The following is a 17,967-nucleotide window of genomic DNA, read 5'->3' on the forward strand; positions in this document are numbered from 1 at the left end:
AGGAGCGGGAAACTGGAGGCTCCCATGCAGGCCCCGCACAGCTTTCCCAGGCCACCATCCTCAAATGAGGGTCCTGGGGCCGCCTGTGTTCCCCACTCAGGACTGCACTCAGGGAGGCTAGACGTGAGGCTGGCTGAGCTCAGGTGGCCAAGGCGGCTGAGCGGCATGAGCCAGAAAGACCTGGGTAACTGGGTGTTCAGAGAAGCAAGCTCCATGATGCCACCTCCAAAGCCACCGCCATCATGGGTGAGACACAGGAAAGGGAAATCAGGCTGAGGTCAGAGTGCAAGGCCCCACGGTCAGCAGGCAACCTGTGGGAGGAGCCCCTCCTGGTCAAGGTCTGTACGCTGTGCCCAGAGCCAGAGCAGGCTGAGCCCAGGGCTGGGGCTACCCAACAAGGCAGCGAGGCTGGCAGCTCCTAGAGAGGAACTGCGAGAGCCTGCGCCAAGCCCAGATGTCAACGGGATGCCAGGAAATCTCTCGGCTTCTTTTTTTTTTTTTTTTTTTGAGATGGAGTCTCGCTCTGTCGCCCAGGCTGGAGTGCAGTGGCCGGATCTCGGCTCACTGCAAGCTCCGCCTCCCGTGTTTACACCATTCTCTGCCTCAGCCTCCCGAGTAGCTGGGACTACAGGTGCCCGCCACCTCGCCTGGCTAGTTTTTGTATTTTTTTTTTTTTTTTTTTTTTAGTAGAGACAGGGTTTCGCCGTGTTAGCCAGGATGGTCTTGATCTCCTGACCTCGTGATCCGCCCGTCTTGGCCTCCCAAAGTGCTGGGATTACAGGCTTGAGCCACCGCGCCTGGCCTCTCGGCTTCTTAAGAGTTTGTTACAAGACAGCAATCACAGCCTGACCGCTGCACGTCCCCCTGTGCTCCCACCACCACCCCATGGGATGGGGATATCACAGGGTCAGCACGATTCCCTCCAGATGGCAGAACACCTGCCAGTGGGCACAGTGCCCCAACCCAAATAGAAATTCACACAGAAGAGCAAACCTAGGAACCTTTTGGGAAAAGAAACCCCCATTTTCTACTTGTACCCCAAACCCTGTCCATGGGGGACACTTAACCATAAACCATGAGCACACCCGAGAGGAAGAAAAGCACAGGGAAGACAGCAGGAGCGAGGGGGCAGGGAGGACAAGGGGTGTGGGGAGGACAAGGGGCCTGGGGAAGAAGAGGAATGCAGAGAAGGAGGGGTGCGGGGAAGATGAGAGGTGCGGCGAGGACGAGGGACGCAGGGAGAATGAGGGACATGGAGAGGACGAGAAATGCAGGGAGAATGAGGAATGCAGGGAGGACGAGGTGCATGGGGAGGACGAGGAATGTGGGGAAGACGAGGAATGCAGGGAGGACAAGGGACGTGAGGACAAGGAATGCTGGGAGGACGAGGGGAGCAGGGAGGACAGCGGGACTGGGGGAGCAGGGCCCAGTCAGCTGCTGACCCCACCTCGCCGCCTGCTCTCACAAGAGCCTTGGGCCCCCAGGGTCTCTGGCAGACGCTGGAGCACCGTGGCCACACCCAGGCTGGGCAGTGGAGAGCACAGGGGCCCAGCCCAGCCACACAGAGCCAGTAGCCACCAGGACAAACAGGTGGCGGTGGGGATGGACCTGGACAGTGCCCTGAGCTCCTGGGCCTGGGTGCGAGGCGGCGCGGAGGGGGCAAGCCCAGGCAGTGCCGAGATGGCTTGGGACCAGGAGGGGCCGCTCCCTCGAGCAGCCCTCATTGTGCACACTGTGGGTGCCAACTGTGTGGGTGCCAGCCACTCCAGGAGGGATGCACGGAGACAGGAAGACCCCCAGACCAAGCCTGAGCGGGCAGGAGGCCCAGGAACCCAGGCGAGAGGGGCCCACCATGTCCCAAAGTCAAGCGGATAGGGCAGCAGGAACAGGCTCACTGCCAGCAGGGTCTGCAGGGGCTGACAGGGGCTCTACTGGGCACATCTGCTGGGCATGTCCCCTCTGCGCGCCCTCAGAGGGAGACCCAGGGTGAGGGAAAGGCGCCCTTCCTGTCCCCATCGGCCTCTTTCCTGACACAGCCAGCACAGGAGTGAGGGGCCGTTCCCGGACCCCAATGCCATGGCCACCGCCCGCCCGTGAGCGTATATACCCCACATGCCCCGCACGCCCCATGCCGGCCATACCTCGTGTTGGCGATTCGCTCCCTCCACTCTTCTGAGAGGAAATCGCCTCTCTCCAACTGAAAAGAGAAAACAGGCATGAGTGGGGACCCCCAGCCTCCCTGGCAGCCCCAGCCCGCCCGGCCCCTGGGAAGAAAGAATGAAGTGAGCACAGCTCCGCTTGCAGGGAAGGAGCAGGTCCGGCCCAGGCCCCACCGGCTGCAGCTCTGGGAGCTGCAGGCAGAAGGGCAGGTGAGAGGGATGCGCAGAGAACAGGCAGGACCTCCTGAGAAGCCGGGACAGGTCCTCGTGCTCCAGCATCCACTTGGAGAGGCCAGGCCCAGCCAAGGGGACCACAGCCACACCAACACACACCTGCCAGCCATGCTGCAGTCTCCTAGAAATCTAAGCTCAAAATCAGGGGCTGCAGCCACTCCCAGGACCAGAAGTGGCCAGCAGGGGCGCCCCAAGGCAGGGCCTGCAGTCCCCACCATGCTGGGCTCCAGGCAGGGCCTGAGGGAGGCGGCGGGACGCTGGGGGGCACCCTCCACGGCAGGCAGCGACACTCGGCCAGACCAGGAAAGCCTAGCGCCGAGCTCTGTCCCTCCCTCACCAACTGCAAGAAACACGCACACAGCGAAGCTGAGCCACCAGTCCCTGGGGGTGTCCGCCCCTGTGCGCTGCTGAGCTAAGAGCAGCGCTGTCCCCCAGCTCCACGCTGCGCTCACAGCAAGGCCAGCTGCAGCCCGACGCCAGTCCACCTCCAGACCTCAAGACCAAGCACCGTCCAGGAGGAAACACCTCTTATTAACCTAGCTGCCCAATGCAGTAGCATCTGGATAACTGAGACCCTGCCTTTCAAATCCTTCAAAACCACCACCACCTCCATTCCCAGAGAAAGAAACACACCCACGCAAAAGCCCGGCACAAATACCTCCAAAAGCCAGCACGACTCACCACAGCCAAAAGGTAGAAGCAGACAAGTGTCCATCAGATGAAAGATCAACACAGCACAGCGAGGCCGTGCGCATGGAAGCAGGACCCCGCCAGGAAGAGGAGCCAGGCTCCAACCCAGGCCACAGCGCAGATGCACCTTGAGGACGTCATGCTCAGTGAGAGACGACGCCAGACACAAAAGGCCACGCAGTGTGTGATCCCATTTCTGTGAAATGTCCGGGACAGGCCCATCCACAGACAGGAAGGGGATCCATGCTGGGAGCTGGAGTAGTTGGGGGTCAGGGCACCTGAGCCACGGTCGAAGAAGCCCACACCTGCACCCCAAGGGCCGAGGAAGGACCCGCAACACTCCTTTCATAGCAGCCGCAGGCCCAGTGCCCACCGAGTGTCTCTCAGGATGGGGAGGGAGTCCCTGAGCAGAGAAGGTCCCACAAGCAAGCCGCTGCCCCAAGCAACAGGGTGGCCCACCTACCCAGCCCGAGAGAGACAGGGACACCCCCCCTGGCCCGGAGGACAGGGCCACCCGTCCACCCAGATGCAGGTCCAGAGGGCAGGGCCGCCCGCCCCGGCCAGGAGCAGCTCTATATCCTCTGCTCTCCAAGGCCAGGGGAAGTTCCCAGGAGGGGAGGAGATGGGATGGGAGGTGCGCAGGCAGGCCATCCTGAGCCTCTGCAGGTGCTGGGCTGCCCCCCACACCCATCTCCTCCCTCTCCACACCTGACAGACCCTGTGAACATCCCTTATTCCCCGTGGACAAGCCACCCAGGAAATGACTCAAATTCCAAGTCCTGAGCAGCACTCAGCAGACCCGGGCTGGCATCGCAGGCCTGGGGCTGGGAACCCACCCTGGGGTCCCCCGCGCTCCATGACAGGGCAGGCTCTGGGGCCAAAGCTCTTCCTGCAAACACCATGGTTTATGCGCAACCCTGCTTCCCCTCTGGAGTCTGGAATCCTGGCCCCATAGGGACCGGGGGTCTGGGTCTCTGGGAGCCTCCCCGGTGACACCGCTTCAGGTAGGAGGACTTGAAGTCTCCCAAGCAGAGCACGGGCAAAGCCACAGAGAGCTGCTCCGAGGGTTTCCTCCAACATCAGAATGTAAGTTCCCATCAGAAAGGGCAAGGGACAGTCGGGTAGAAGCCTCTCTGGCCACCCTCCGCAGCAGAGCTGGCTGGAAACGGGACAGATGCCAGAGGTGGAGGCTGGCTGGCACTGACACCTGCCTGCCCACCAGCAGGTTCTTTTCGACACGTGTTACCAACGCCCTGAGGAATGCCGTCCTTTCCCCCAAATCGTGCTCCCAGACACATCCCAGGAGCCACTGGCCTGACCGTGAGCACCTAAACCCGCACGGAATTCAGACCACGAACGCAGCCCCACGCCAGGAGCGCCTGCGCCATAGGAGACACCACGCTGCTCAGCCGTGTTGCGGACCCAGGCCCTAGAAGCAGGGGGCTAACCCTGACGCGGACGAGATGAGGCAGAAGGGGCAGCAGTGCTGGGGCAGCCCCCGCACCTGACAGCCACCCTCTCCTGAGCAAGGCTCAGCCCAGCCAGACCACGCGGAGGAAGGCACCATGGCGCCCTCCTGGCCGTCGCTGGAAACCACGGCGAGGGCTTCCATTCTCTGTGCTGAGATCTGTGTGGCTCTCCTGCCACAGCCAGGAACCCACGTGGGAACTTCCGGCCAGAGTGCAAGTGGACCCAGGGCCCAGGACACCGCACAGCTTCCACTGTGGGCAGGGCGTTCGGGAACAATCACCACAAGAAAGGGAAGGAGAGCTGGGCCCCCAGCCCTGGGTGCGCAAGTCCTGGTCAAACACAGCAGAACAGAAGCCGAGGGAGCACCACCCAGAGACCAAACCAGACAGGTGCGGCCGCAAGGAAGCACCGCAGACCACGGCTCCCACCACGGCAGAAAACACCTCAGCGGTCCATCAGCCAGCAGAATCCCGCTTCGGATAAACAGGATCGCACGCCGACCAAGGGGGACACATTCAACCCTGGAAACCCATCACAGCAACAGGGTGAGGAATGGAAACCACAGCACTGCGCTGACTAGAAGCAGCACCGAAAAAGCGCGGGCCGCACACTCAGGACTGCGGGCTCGTCCTCCACCCGAGGGACAGCATCCACACAAGCCCGCCACTAACACCGTGCTCCATGGCCAGGTGCTCAGCTGCCCACCAGGGCAGGGCAGGGAAGGGTAACCATCTTGCCCCCATGACTCACATCGCATGGGAAATGCCCGTGCCGGCCAGTACAAGAGGACGGGAAAAGGAGAGGAAAGGGACAGGGACTGCGAAGGCAAAGGCAAAGCTCCATGTCTGTAGGCGACACAAGTGTCAACACAGAAAACCCCAAGGAGGCCGAGCGCGGTGGCTCACGCCTGTCATCCTAGCACTTTGGGAGGCAGAGGCAATCGGATCATGAGGTCAGCAATTTGAGACCAGCCTGACCAACATGGTGTAACCCTGTCCCTACTAAAAATACAAAAATTAGCTGGGCGTGGTGGTGGCCGCCTGTCATCCCAGCTACTCGGGAGGCTGAGGCGGGAGAACCGCTTGAATCCAGGAGGCGGAAGTTGCAGTGAGCTGAGCTCATGCCACTGCACGCCAGCCTGGACAACAGAGCGAGACTCTGATCTCAAAAAAAAAACAAAACAAAAAGAAAACCACAAGGAATCGATCACAACTCCAGGAGCTCGTGTGCAGCAAGGCCTCGGGAGATGAGGGGAAGAAAAAGCATCAATGGCCTCCCCAGATGTCCACAGCACCAGGTGCCGGCCAGGACACGGGGCAACAGAAACTCCTGTTCACCGCTGGAGGTAACGCGGATGGTGTAGACTCACTGCGAGGCAGTCTGGCAGTTTTTCCAGACAATCCAGCAATCGTGCTGCCCGGTGCCTACCCACAGGAGTGGAGCTCCTGCACCCACATAGAAACCTGCACACGGACCTTTACTGCAGCTGTGCTCCTAACTGCCAAACTGCGGACGCAGCCGAGATGGCCTCAGCAGGCGAGTGGGTGAATTAACTGTGGCACATCCAGACAATGGACTACTATTCAGCAATAAAAAGAAATGGGCTGTCGAGCCTCAAAAAGACACAGAGGCAGCCGGGCACCCTCACGCCTGTAATCCCAGCACTTCAGCAGGTCAAGGCAGGAGGGTCGCTTGAACACAGGAGTTTAAGCCAACCTGGCCAACACTGTGAAACCCCGTGGCTACAACTTGTGTGTGTGTATGTGTGTGAGACAAAGTCTTGCTCTATCGCCCAGGCTGGAGTGCAGGAGTGCGATCTCAGCTCACTGTAGCCTCCGCCCCCTGGGTTCAAGTGATTCTCCTGCCTCAGCCCTTCAAGTAGCTGGGATTACAGGTGCGTACCACCACGCCCAGCCAGGTTTTGTATTTTTAGCGGAGATGGGGTTTCACCATGTTGGCCAGGCTGGTCTTGAACTCCTGAACTCAGGCGATCCACCCGCCTCAGTCTCCCAACGTGCTGGGATTACAGGCGTGAGCCACTGTGCCTTGCTCAAATTATTTTTTTAATTAGCCATGTGTGGTGGTGCACGCCTGCAGTCCCAGCTACTCAGGAGGCTGAGGTGGGAGGATCACTTGAGCCCAGGAGTTCACGGCTGCAATGAGCTATGATTGCACCACCACGCTCCAGCCTGGAGAACAGAGCAACACCCTGCCTCTAAAAAACAACAACAGGCCGGGCGCGGTGGCTCAAGCCTGTAATCCCAGCACTTTGGGAGGCCGAGACGGGCGGATCACGAGGTCAGGAGATCGAGACCATCCTGGCTAACACGGTGAAACCCCGTCTCTACTAAAAAAAATACAAAAAACTAGCCGGGCGAGGTGGCGGGCGCCTGTAGTCCCAGCTACTCGGGAGGCTGAGGCAGGAGAATGGCGTAAACCCGGGAGGCGGAGCTGGCAGTGAGCTGAGATCCGGCCACTGCACCCCAGCCCGGGTGACAGAGCGAGACTCCGTCTCAAAAAAAAAAAAAAAGAACAACAAAAGTTTCCAGCCAGCAGCTCCCTCCCTGAGGATGCAAAGAAGGACACTGCCTGACTCAGGTGTCCCTGCCACTGCAGCCCATGTCAGGCCTCGCAGGGGAAGATGGCCATGCCTGGACCATGCATCTGTCACCACTCAGGTTCACCTGCTCAGACCACCACAGCCAGGACACCCAGGGCAGAACCAGCCGGCAAGGGATCGGGCCCCACCACCCTGACTCTGGCCTTCACCTGTGCTGTGGGATAGCGTGGAGAGGTCTGAGCTGGGGGCCAGGGATGCATGCTAGGCAGGATGCACGCCCACTCGTGGCAATGCCAGGAATGCCGAGGCCTCACAGCGATCTGAGGAAGGACCCGACTGACAGGCCCACAGAGGGCGCCTCGGCAGGGAGCTCCAGACAGACTGGCGGGCGGGCAGACAGCCCTGGCCACACCTCCACCCACCCTGTTGAGAAGACAGTGAGGGGCAGGTACCGCCTAGGAGGGGACGGGAACTGTACGCCACCTGTGTCCCTCATTGGTCCCTCTGAACTGTGAGAGTCGACTGACAACAGGACCCCTGAACGTCTTGTTTCTGTTGCTTCTCAAACGTGCAGATTCCACCCAGGAACTGTGTTGCCGCAGGCACCTGGGATCACGAGTTGGCCTTGCCATGTTCCGTCCTGAGCTGCTCTGCTGGGCAGCTTAGCGACTCTTGAGCCATCATCCTCCCAAGGTGGTGACCTGGCGACCGCCCTGCCCAGCACTCCGTCCGCCTTGTCAGGAAGGCCTCTCAGGACTCAAGGGGCTGCGGGCTCTACTCCAGGGGCTCCAAGTCTAGAACAGGAAGCACCCACCTTCCTGCACCCCAGACCCCAAGCCACTCTCCAATCCACATCACAGGAGCAGCTGCGCCAGCACCGAGCCCACACCCCATGGGGCGGGGAGGGGATGAAGTCCGCAGGTCTGAGACGTTGCTGGGAGGCAGAGCCGATGGGCCCCAAGCGCCGTCAGACTCCACCACAGGTGAGTGCCTGGGCAGCTGGGACTGGGAGGAGGAGAGCACAGGTCAAGGAAGGACCCAGCTCTGCAGGCCTCTGTGTGGAAAGGACCAGGGTGGAGCCTGGTGTCTAAGGACTTAGCACGGGGTGGGAAGGAGTCCGGGGAGGATGCAGGAGCGGCAGCTACTCCTGGAAGCTGTGGCCCAGTAATCACCCGACCTGGGTCAGGACAACCGTCCTTCCTGCTCCCTAAAGAGCATCCCCTTCCCACGCCCACTCCCATCCCACTGCCACTCAGCCTTCGAGGGGAGTGCACACCCCACAGGGACAGCCACACGCGGCGCCATCCTCACGCGGCGCCATCCACAGGGTACATGGGAGGAGCACCTCAGACCGCATCACGACAGGGCGGGAGAGAACACTGCCCACCCCGAGGTTGCCGGCTTGTCATGAAGAACACGGCGCTGAGGACCAGGAACCCACCCAAACAAGGCTGTCCCCGGTGAGGGGTGACACCCCACGGACGCTGCAGCCGGCCCAGAACCCAGCCTGTCCCACAGGTCTCCGTTCCGTGGAGCCCCGAGCCCGTTCCCTGAACTGCCTCTGTGCACCGCACGCTGCCGAGGGACAGAAGCCATGTCACAGAGGACGGGAAGGACAGTGCCAACAGAGGCACCTGCTGCGGGCTCAGAGGCCACACCCAGGCAGCCCTATGAGAACCAGAGGGGACTCCAGGGGGCATGCCATGTGCCAAAAGCCATGTGCTAACATTGGCAAGAAAGGAGGGGCTAAGAGGAGGGTGGGAGCGGGGATGGGGCCGGCGATGGGAGCCAGGGCGGAGCGATGGCACTCACTGTGTATTCTGCATGCTTTTTTCCATACCATTTCATCCACTTCCTGAACTCGCGGTCCATGGTCTGGAAGGAAAGAAACCAAACGCCCATTACAAACTCTCAGGGCAGCGGGGCCTCAATGCGCCCGCCTGGGCAGGCCACCCAAAACACCCCACTTCTCAGAGGGCTGTGCCATGAGGTGGAGCTGAGCACCTCCCGCCTCGCTTGTGGCACGTGCTGTGAAACAGGCTCAGAGACGCCCCCGCAGTGCTTGGGCAGGCCTGGAGGGCCGGCCTGTGATGGGCCATGAAGGCATGCGGGCACCCTATTCACAGGCACACCCTGCAGGCAGCTAAGACGTCTTGGGCCTGGAAAGAACGCCGCCCAGACTCGGAAGTCCCACAGCAGTGGGGTGGAGGCACCCAGGGTATCACTTTCTCTGATGGTCCCCTGCCTCCAACACACCCCGGCCCCCAGACCTGCTCACCTCCGCATACTTGGCCGGGATGTCTGCTTTCTCGACGCCATAGTGATGTTTGCAGTTGGTGGCAGCGGCAACCTGGAGCACGACCTGGCCCACACCTGTGATCAGAGAGATCCATCAGATACCACACAGCGCTCAGATGCCACCCGGGAGGCCATGCCAGCCTCGGAGACAGAGGCCACAAGGATGCAGCCATGAAGACCCACAGGGGAGGCCACAAGTCTCCACACATATCCGATGCTCCAAGGTCACTCAGGGTGAGACCAGGCCCCCAGTGGAGCCCCCACGAGGGGACGATCATCACAACGTGTCATCCATGGACATCACTTGGTGGCCCCCAAAACCAGAATTCATTTTGAGTCTAAAGGCCCTATGTGGTGTTCACTGTTCAGACAGGGCTGCCCGAGACTTGGCAGGTCTGGAAAGGCTCCCGTCCACCTCAGATTATCCCCGCGTCACCACCACACAGACACGCAGCAACCTGGCTGATGAAATCTCACGGCACCCCAGGAAGGCTCATGAGCAGGACTGGACTGAGACTCGATGTGGGGTGGGAGAGGCAGTAAGGAGCCCCTGCAGTCAGGACAGTCTCCCGGCCGCCGCGGTTTCACAGCGTCAGCACACAACCCAGCAACCCCCAGCTCTAAGGGAGAAGGAGGGAACGGGGGCTGCAGATGTGCCAGCGTCAGGAGGGCGGAGGCAGCAGCACACACTGGGGGTGTCAAGCCACCTCTCCTCCGGTTAGGCAGCTCTGCGCTCCAGGGAACGAACCACGGCGCAACCACAGCAGGCACAGACCGCCACCACCACACCAGCGGGAAGAGAAGCACACAGGGACAGGGGCCCAGAGCCGGGCCAGCAAGTGCTAGGCCGTCATCTAAAACATATAAGCCTTTTCAACTTTTTGTTTTTGAGACAGGGTCTGATTCTGTTGCCTAGGCTGGACTGTAAGTGGTGAGACCCTGGCTCACTGCAGCCTCAATCTCTTGGGCTCAAGCAATCCTCCCACCTCAGCCACCCAAAGCACTGGGATTACAGGCAGGAGCCACTGATCCCAGCCAGATATGCCTTTTTTTTTTTTTTTTTGAGACGGAGTCTCACTCTGTCACCCAGGCCAGAGTACAGTGATGTGATTTCAGCTCACCACAACCTCCGCCTCCAAAGTTCAAGCAATTGGCCAGGCGCGGTGGCTCAAGCCTGTAATCCCAGCACTTTGGGAGGCCGAGACGGGCGGATCACGAGGTCAGGAGATCGAGACCATCCTGGCTAACATGGTGAAACCCCGTCTCTACTAAAAAAAAATACAAAAACTAGCCGGGCGAGGTGGCGGGCGCCTGTAGTCCCAGCTCCTTGGGAGGCTGAGGCAGGAGAATGGCGTAAACCCGGGAGGCGGAGCTTGCAGTGAGCTGAGATCCGGCCACTGCACTCCAGTCCGGGTGACAGAGCGAGACTCCGCCTCAAAAAAAAAAAAAACAAAAAAAAAAAAAAACAAAAAAAAAACAAAGTTCAAGCAATTCTCCTGCCTCAGCCTCCTGAGTAGCTGGGATTACAGGCATGTGTCACCACACCCAGCTAATTTTTGTACTTTTAGTAGAGAAGAGGTTTCACCATGTTGGCCAGGCTGGTCTCGAACTCCTGACCTCAGAAGCTCAGCTCCGCCCGCCTTGGCCTCCCATAGTGCTAGGATTACAGGCGTGAGCCACCACACCCAGCCAATATACATTCTTTTTATTGCATTTTTAAAATTTGGAAATAAATTTAAATAAGTAAACAGAGATGGGGTCTTGCTATGCTGACCAGCCTGGTCTTGAACTCCTGGCCTCAAGCAATCCTCCCATTTCAGCCTTCCAAGCGCTAAGATGACAGGCGCGAGCCGCCACACCTGGTCTGTGCAAAGTCCTCTTGGTCCCTGCCCTTGGGGCCCCTCCCCCACATCAAAGCCAGGACTGTGGAGTGGGGCAGATGTGGGGCTCGCACGCCTGCAGGCACAAGGTTCACATGTCCATCGAGGTCCAAGAAGCCCAGAGACAGCGTACACACTGTGGAGAAGGGGCCTCCGCCGTCTGACCCTTGTCGGCCAGTGGCCCCGTCAGCCCTGCCTGGATGGGGTGGTCCCATCAAGAACGAGTCAGGCTGATGAGGTTGTTCCTGAGCTGGCCGCTCATCTATGCCTCGGCCAGGCCATGCCGGGGCTCAAGACAGGGCCGGGAACCTACACCTGGGGCCTGGTCTCAAGGGGCCCCGACCGTGGTTGAGAGGAGACGACACCTCACAAGCAGAGCCTGTCGCCTGTCAGACTCTGAGTGCAGGGAGAGGCTGAAAGAATGCCAGCAGGAGGCCGGGCGTGGTGGCTCAAGCCTGTAATCCCAGCACTTTGGGAGGCCGAGACGGGTGGATCACGAGGTCAGGAGATCGAGACCATCCTGGCTAACACGGTGAAACCCCGTCTCTACTAAAAAATACAAAAAACTAGCCGGGCGAGATGGCGGGCGCCTGTAGTCCCAGCTACTCGGGAGGCTGAGGCAGGAGAATGGCGTAAACCCGGGAGGCGGAGCTTGCAGTGAGCCGAGATTGCGCCACTGCACTCCAGACTGGGCGACAGAGCGAGACTCCGTCTCAAAAAAAAAAAAAAAAAAAAAGAATGCCAGCAGGTGGGAGGTGGTCTGTGGGGACTCACCGAGGCCACCCTGAGCCCCAACCTGGGAGGGGCAGGGCATGGCCCAGACGCAGGGGTACTGAGGAGGCTGGGGATGCAGGGAAGGCGAGAGGGCCTCCATGAGCCCAGGGACCTGGGGTTTTCCTCTGCATGGGACCTTTCCAGCCTCTGCAAAGGGAGCAGATGTGCCCAGGGAAGGACGGCAGTAGGCTGTAGTGTGGGTGGGGACTGGGCTGGGGCCCATGCTAGCGAGTGGCAGCTTCTGGGAGTGAGCGACAGAGCGGCACAGGTCTAGCTCCCCAGCTGGGGGGAAGCAGGGGAAAAGCAGAGTCTCTGGGCACCTGGAAGGGTGGGCCTGGTCTGGAACAACTGGGTTCCTGCGATTTCTCCCCTCTGGGTAGAGCCCCGGGCTCCAGGGAAGGTCAGGGCTGGGGAAAGGAACGGACCCACAACGGGACAGAAGGGCCGGGAAAAGGAAGCGCTCTCCACGCCAACATCGCGAGTCCTGTTAAACTCTTCTCCAAGCAGGTGTGGGTCAGGCACAGAGCGTGTGGCCTGGAAGTGCACAGCAGCCGGGCGTGGCGGACGACACTCACCGCTCCCCAAGTCCACAAACAGGTCGTCGTCGGTCATCTTGATCTCGTCGATCATTTGGGCCACCAGGTCGAAGGAGGTCTCCCCGTACACCTCCGGGGAGAAGGGCTCGTAGTTGTTGAGCTTCTCGGGGTCAGTCACCGAGTGGTTGTAGACCTGCTGCAGGATATGGCGCAGGAGCCCGGTGGACGGCCGCGTGTTCAGCTTCATGGGCTGCGTGGTGCCCTTCCACTGCGGACGGAGGGTGGCCTGGCCATGTCACATAAACTGTACGGCTACAGGCTGACCAGCCTCTCCACCCGAGACCTAGGCCCTTTCCCAGCAGAAGCAGGGAGCCGGCTGCAGGGCCTCTCGGCCCCCTGTGGGGTGGCCGCCAGGTTCCCAGGTTGGTTTCCAACCCAGCCCCATTTCCTACAAGCAGCAAAGCAGCATCCCCAGAGACAAGCCCCATCTCAGAGGGGTCCCAGGAGGCTCCTCCTCCCACCACAGGCCTCTCTCCTCACCGGCAAGACCACCAAGACCACCATCCCTCCTCTGGGCCGAGGCGGCAGGGCGGGGGCGCTGACACCAAGGGACCCCCATCAGGTGCCCCGAGCCCCGTGAAAGCCTTGAGACTACCACACCTCATCTGACTCAACCACCTGGAACCCCGCCTTCCTTCCCACCGCCTGCAGCAGGCTGAGGTGGTCCCCTCTCGCCCCGGCCAGCTCAGTTCTCAGGGGCCTCAGAGCTGCGTGCACGTGGTGAGGGGAAGCCAGGGCAGGGTGGCAGGCTCATGGGGTGGCGCAGCCCAGCCCCACTCGGGAGGGCTGAGTGAGCCCATGCCGCCCCCAGCAGGACTCCCTCCACAGCAAGACCTTCAAGAAAGAGTTTCCCTGCCCTCATGCCCCAGGGGCCCCCGGTGCATTCTAGAACATGGGAAGCAGCACGGTCCCCTCCCTGCTACACCCCCGCTCGCTGTGTCCCCCGTCCTGTGTGAGGAAACCCTCACGAGACACGGCAGGACCGGGGTGCCCAAGGGTGCAGCCCAGGCCAGCATCCAGCCTGATGAAGGCAGGCGGTGTGGGGGAGGTATGAGGGGAAGGCCGGTACTCACACAGCCTGGGGAGGACAGGGACCCACCGCTGCTGGGGCCCGCGGGCACAAACCCAGGGTTGCAGAGGCATGTGCAGACACCACAACCCTCAGGGCCCTGCCTCAGCACACAAACCACGGACGGCTCTGCGTTGGCACATGGCCACAGCACGCAGTTGGCATGACCCACGAGGACAGAGCCCAGCCTCAGCAGCCCCCACACTACTCATCCACAGACCATGGTCCCCCCATGCTGCACGTTCCAATCCCTGGGGGCTCTAAGGGGAGCCCTGTGCCACAAGGTGGTGACGTAAGGGCTCTGGGAGCCTAGCACTACTACTGACCGCCTGGGCAGGGCAAGCCACCTACCAGCTGGTGGATGCTATCGATGGCGCGGTTGTACTTGTCGCAGAGCCTCTGCATGCTCTCGAAGCTGAAAAAGGCAAGGGAAGGCCCTGGTCACACGGGCCAGAGCGAGCCGCATGCAGAGGAGGGGACAGCACACGGACAGGGCAGGCTCGAAGGTGTGGTCTCTGCCTGGACAGCCACTAGCCAGCTGGCCAAGACCCCTCTGGCAGAAGCCTCAGTTTCCACCCTGAGGGAGATTTCAGGGTTGGCGCAGGCGAGGGGCCGGCCGAGAGTCCGGTGCAGGCAAGCACTGAGCCCCGAGGCAGTCTAGACCTGCCCAGGTTCCCCACCCAAGGCCGAGGTCCAGGTGTGCTGGAGGCGTGAGGAGAGAAAGAGGGCTCGAGGGGGACTGAGGCCGGCCCAACAGCAGGGACCCCTGGGGCAGGCCAAGAGGGTCTTCCTTGCCCTGGCTGGGGACAGCCACCATCGCCAGAGGTAGGTGAATGGCTGGGGTCCCAGGGATCACTGGGCCTCTGACTGGGCAGGTGCAGGAGGAGGGAGCACTGCAGAAGGAGGGTGCCCCACCCACGCCCGCACTGCTCTGTGCACGTGTCCTTCAAAAGCTCCGACTCACTCACACGTCCGCAGTGTGTCATGTCAGACGTGGCACAGCAGGGTCCACCGTGAGACTCAGTCCCCTGGCAGCAGCTCTGCCCCGCTCAGCCCTAGCCACAGGGCCATCTTTCATTACCTAACTGCCTGCGCCCAACAGCATCCAGGGCAGGGCCAACCGGGCAGCAGGGGGCACCTGTGCTCCAGGGAGCGCCCACGGTCTGTGGGGCATGTGAGCCACAAGAAACACAGGCCACGCCCAGGCCCAGGCTCAGAGGGGCTTCCAGGGTGGGGGCAGGCCTGCTGCAGGGTCTGCCTGGCCTCGTCTGTCCAGTCTCGACCTGGGATAACTTGCTCATCTTCCAAGCCTGTTGGACCCACTGGCAAAATGTGGACGACAGCGTCTGTCCCACCACTTCAGAAGGTGTCCAGAGCAGACCAAGAGACAGGAGGAGGAGGGGTAACCTCACTGTCACACACAGTGGCTCTCACCGGGGACCCCAGGAACATGGTGAGGCAAGCAACAGATGGAGACAGGGACCCTGCTCAGCACCTTGCAGTGCCCAGGACAGCCCCCGCCAGAGAACAATCCAGTCCCCACCACCGAGGGGACCTGCACCTGTGCAGGGGGCGGGGCGCGGCTGGGACTTTCCTCCGCCTCCTTCCTCCGCCGCCTCCACGTACACGCAGGCAGCTTCCACCCAAGGGCAACCCCGAGAGCCTGGCAGATGCTCCGAGACGTGGCTGCGCAACCAGACCCCTGCTCCCGCCCCAGCCCCAGCCTCATGCTCTTCCTGCCTCGCCCTGGCAGCCCTGAGTTCACCTGGGCAGTGTGTGCCCGAGGTTCACACTTTCCGTTCCTCATAGGAAAACCTGTGCTCCAAAGGCCAGGTTCACGCTTTCCTTAAGCAGCAGCTGCAGGGGATAAAGCAAGAGAACTTAAGAGCAGCAAACACTAAGAACAAAAGCCAGCTGACAGCCCCAGGAGCACAGCCACACAGAACCTGGATCACCCGGAGGACGAAGGACACGGGGCGGAGGTAGCCCAGCTGGTGTGAAGGGCCAGCAGGCACCGTGTGGGCCTCGGTCCATGAGCAGCATCTGGCCAGGGCCGGACGATCCAACAGAGCCAGCCTGCTGCCTCCCGCCTTCCCCACAGCTCCGGGGAGCAGTGCTGGCCCTTCCTGTGTTTTCACTTCTACACACCGCCTTCAACCCTGACAACCAGACCCTCCCAAAATCATCTCTGCATACTCCCGGGAAGAGACCCTTCCCTGGCAGGATGTGCAAATGCAGGTGCTCAGAGGAGCTGGGCTGTCCTTGGCCTGAAGCCCTGATGGCTCGGTCCCTCAGGTGGTCCTCCCAGCTCCAACGATTACCCCCTGCCCAGCCTGTCCCTGACGTCCTTCCAGCCTTGGCTAAGCCCATCCCACGCGAAGGGGAAGGACGCCACACACCCACGTGCAGGGGCGCCGTGAGCACAGCGTCTGACACGCTCGCTGCTCAGAGCCAAGGCAGACGCTGGCCACACACAAGTGAGGCGCCATAAGCGTCCAGGTTACTATGAAACGGCTCAGCCCAACAACCGACCCACGCCAGGGGCCTCCGGTTCCTCATCAAGCTCCTGATCGCTGGGAACTTCTAGGTGACGGGCGCATCTTTTGTTGTAAGGTTCTGGGTGGGGTAAAGCCCAAGCTGCAGTAAGAAGCTTAGCGAGAGATGGAGGCAATCATCAAGCAAGTCTCCAAGAAGCCTCCGTGAAAACCCGAAAGCACAGGGTGCAAAGAGCTTTGGGGTGAGTGCACCCCAACTCCACGGAGACATAGCTCTGTGCAGGGCCCTGCAGGCCCCTCCCTGTGGACCCTGCCATGCGGCTGTTTATCTGCACGCTGCATCACACCCTTTATACTAAACCAGGGAAGGGCCCAGCACACCATCATGCCTGATGAGGGGTGGCGAGAGGCCCGGACTTGCGGGGCAGGTGGTGTGAAATCCACGGCAGCGGATCGGCATGGAGGACCCTGCCAGCAACGCGCTTGTCTGCTTGTGGGGTACCAGGGTGCTGACCAGGGAATGGGCAGGGCTTAAGGGACGGGCACAGGATCTCGAGGCTTACTGAGGCTGAGACCGCTGACCACAGACAAAGGAGCCCCTCCCACACGCCCCCGAGGCTGGAGAGCCAGGTCAAGTGCAGCCATGTGCTCAGCCTAGGAGGGCGCCAGGGCCCTCTGGGCTTGACTCTCTGTGGAGAGGGGCTCACCTAAGCTCACAACAGCATAGCCCTTGACAGAGGACCACTCTGTTGATTTCAGACTCCCAAGAGCTGAAAAAGGCGTCAGCCTGGAATGTCTTCCTTCTCAAAGAAAAACAAAACACTTCCAAGCAAGCATTCCAGAGACAGCCCTGCCCCTCTCCACGCACAAGACCCTCCTCCAAGACCCAGAAGCTGCCAGGGCAAAACTGCTAACAGCCACAGGGCTGGAGACAGAGGGACTAACTAAACCCAACTGAGATCTAAGCAGAGCTGCCAAGGAGCCTAAGGTCGCCCAGGCCCTCCCAGCAGCCTCAGGCAGGAACTCGGACTTCTGGCCGTCAGCCGCCCGCTATAAAAAGAGCCATCACTAGCGCAGGCTGACTCCACACATGCCAATCCCACTTTCCACAACCGGAGTTTCCAATTCTGTCCAGCCTCTGACAGCCTTTGCCAAGAGTTGATAAACATTTCCTACCAAAATAACTTTATGGTGACCACGGCCAACTCTAAAAGGAAATTTCAGATCAGCTTGCACCATCTAAGAAGAGCTAATTATAGGACGCGTCCTCCTGTCCTCCCCAGGAGCCAAGTCTGTCCTGGCTGGGCAGGACTCTGCTTACCTTTTGGTGTCATAGTCAATTAAAACGTAATTCTCCATAGCGAGCTTGAGATCCGGGATTTCTTCACAGACCCATCTGAAACACAGCAGCAGAAACGATCAGGAGGGGTTTGGTTTTTTTGGTTTTGTTTTTTGTCTTTTTGTTTGTTTGTTCGTTTTTGAGACAGAGTCTCGCTCTGTCACCCAGGCTGGAGTGCACTGTTGTGATTTTGGTTCACTGCAACCTCCCCCTCCCGGGTTCAAGTGATTCTCCTGCCTCAGCCTCCCGAGTAGCTGGAATTGCAGGCACCCGGCACCACACCCGGCTAATTTTTGTATTTTTAGTAGAGACGGGGTTAGGCCATGTTGGCCAGGCTGGTCTCGAACTCCTGATCTGAAGCAATCCGCCCACCTCAGCCTCCCACAGCACTGGGATTACAGGC

The 17,967-nt window shown here is 60.6% G+C and overlaps 1 protein-coding gene across 1 annotated transcript in view; it reads right to left on the reverse strand.

The window, feature by feature from the left end:
• Positions 1 to 17,967, reverse strand: part of DOT1L (DOT1 like histone lysine methyltransferase) — a 69,507-nt gene that overhangs the window by 27,025 nt on the left and 24,515 nt on the right. The window contains 6 exon segments of the mRNA XM_033195170.1: positions 2,142 to 2,197; positions 8,926 to 8,988; positions 9,392 to 9,486; positions 12,641 to 12,869; positions 14,082 to 14,145; positions 17,547 to 17,621. Of these exon segments, the coding sequence (XP_033051061.1) occupies positions 2,142 to 2,197; positions 8,926 to 8,988; positions 9,392 to 9,486; positions 12,641 to 12,869; positions 14,082 to 14,145; positions 17,547 to 17,621 (582 nt within the window).

The sequence above is a fragment of the Trachypithecus francoisi genome, unplaced genomic scaffold (assembly GCF_009764315.1).
Source record: "Trachypithecus francoisi isolate TF-2019V2 unplaced genomic scaffold, Tfra_2.0 Lachesis_group5, whole genome shotgun sequence".
In the NCBI taxonomy this organism is placed as follows: domain Eukaryota; kingdom Metazoa; phylum Chordata; class Mammalia; order Primates; family Cercopithecidae; genus Trachypithecus; species Trachypithecus francoisi.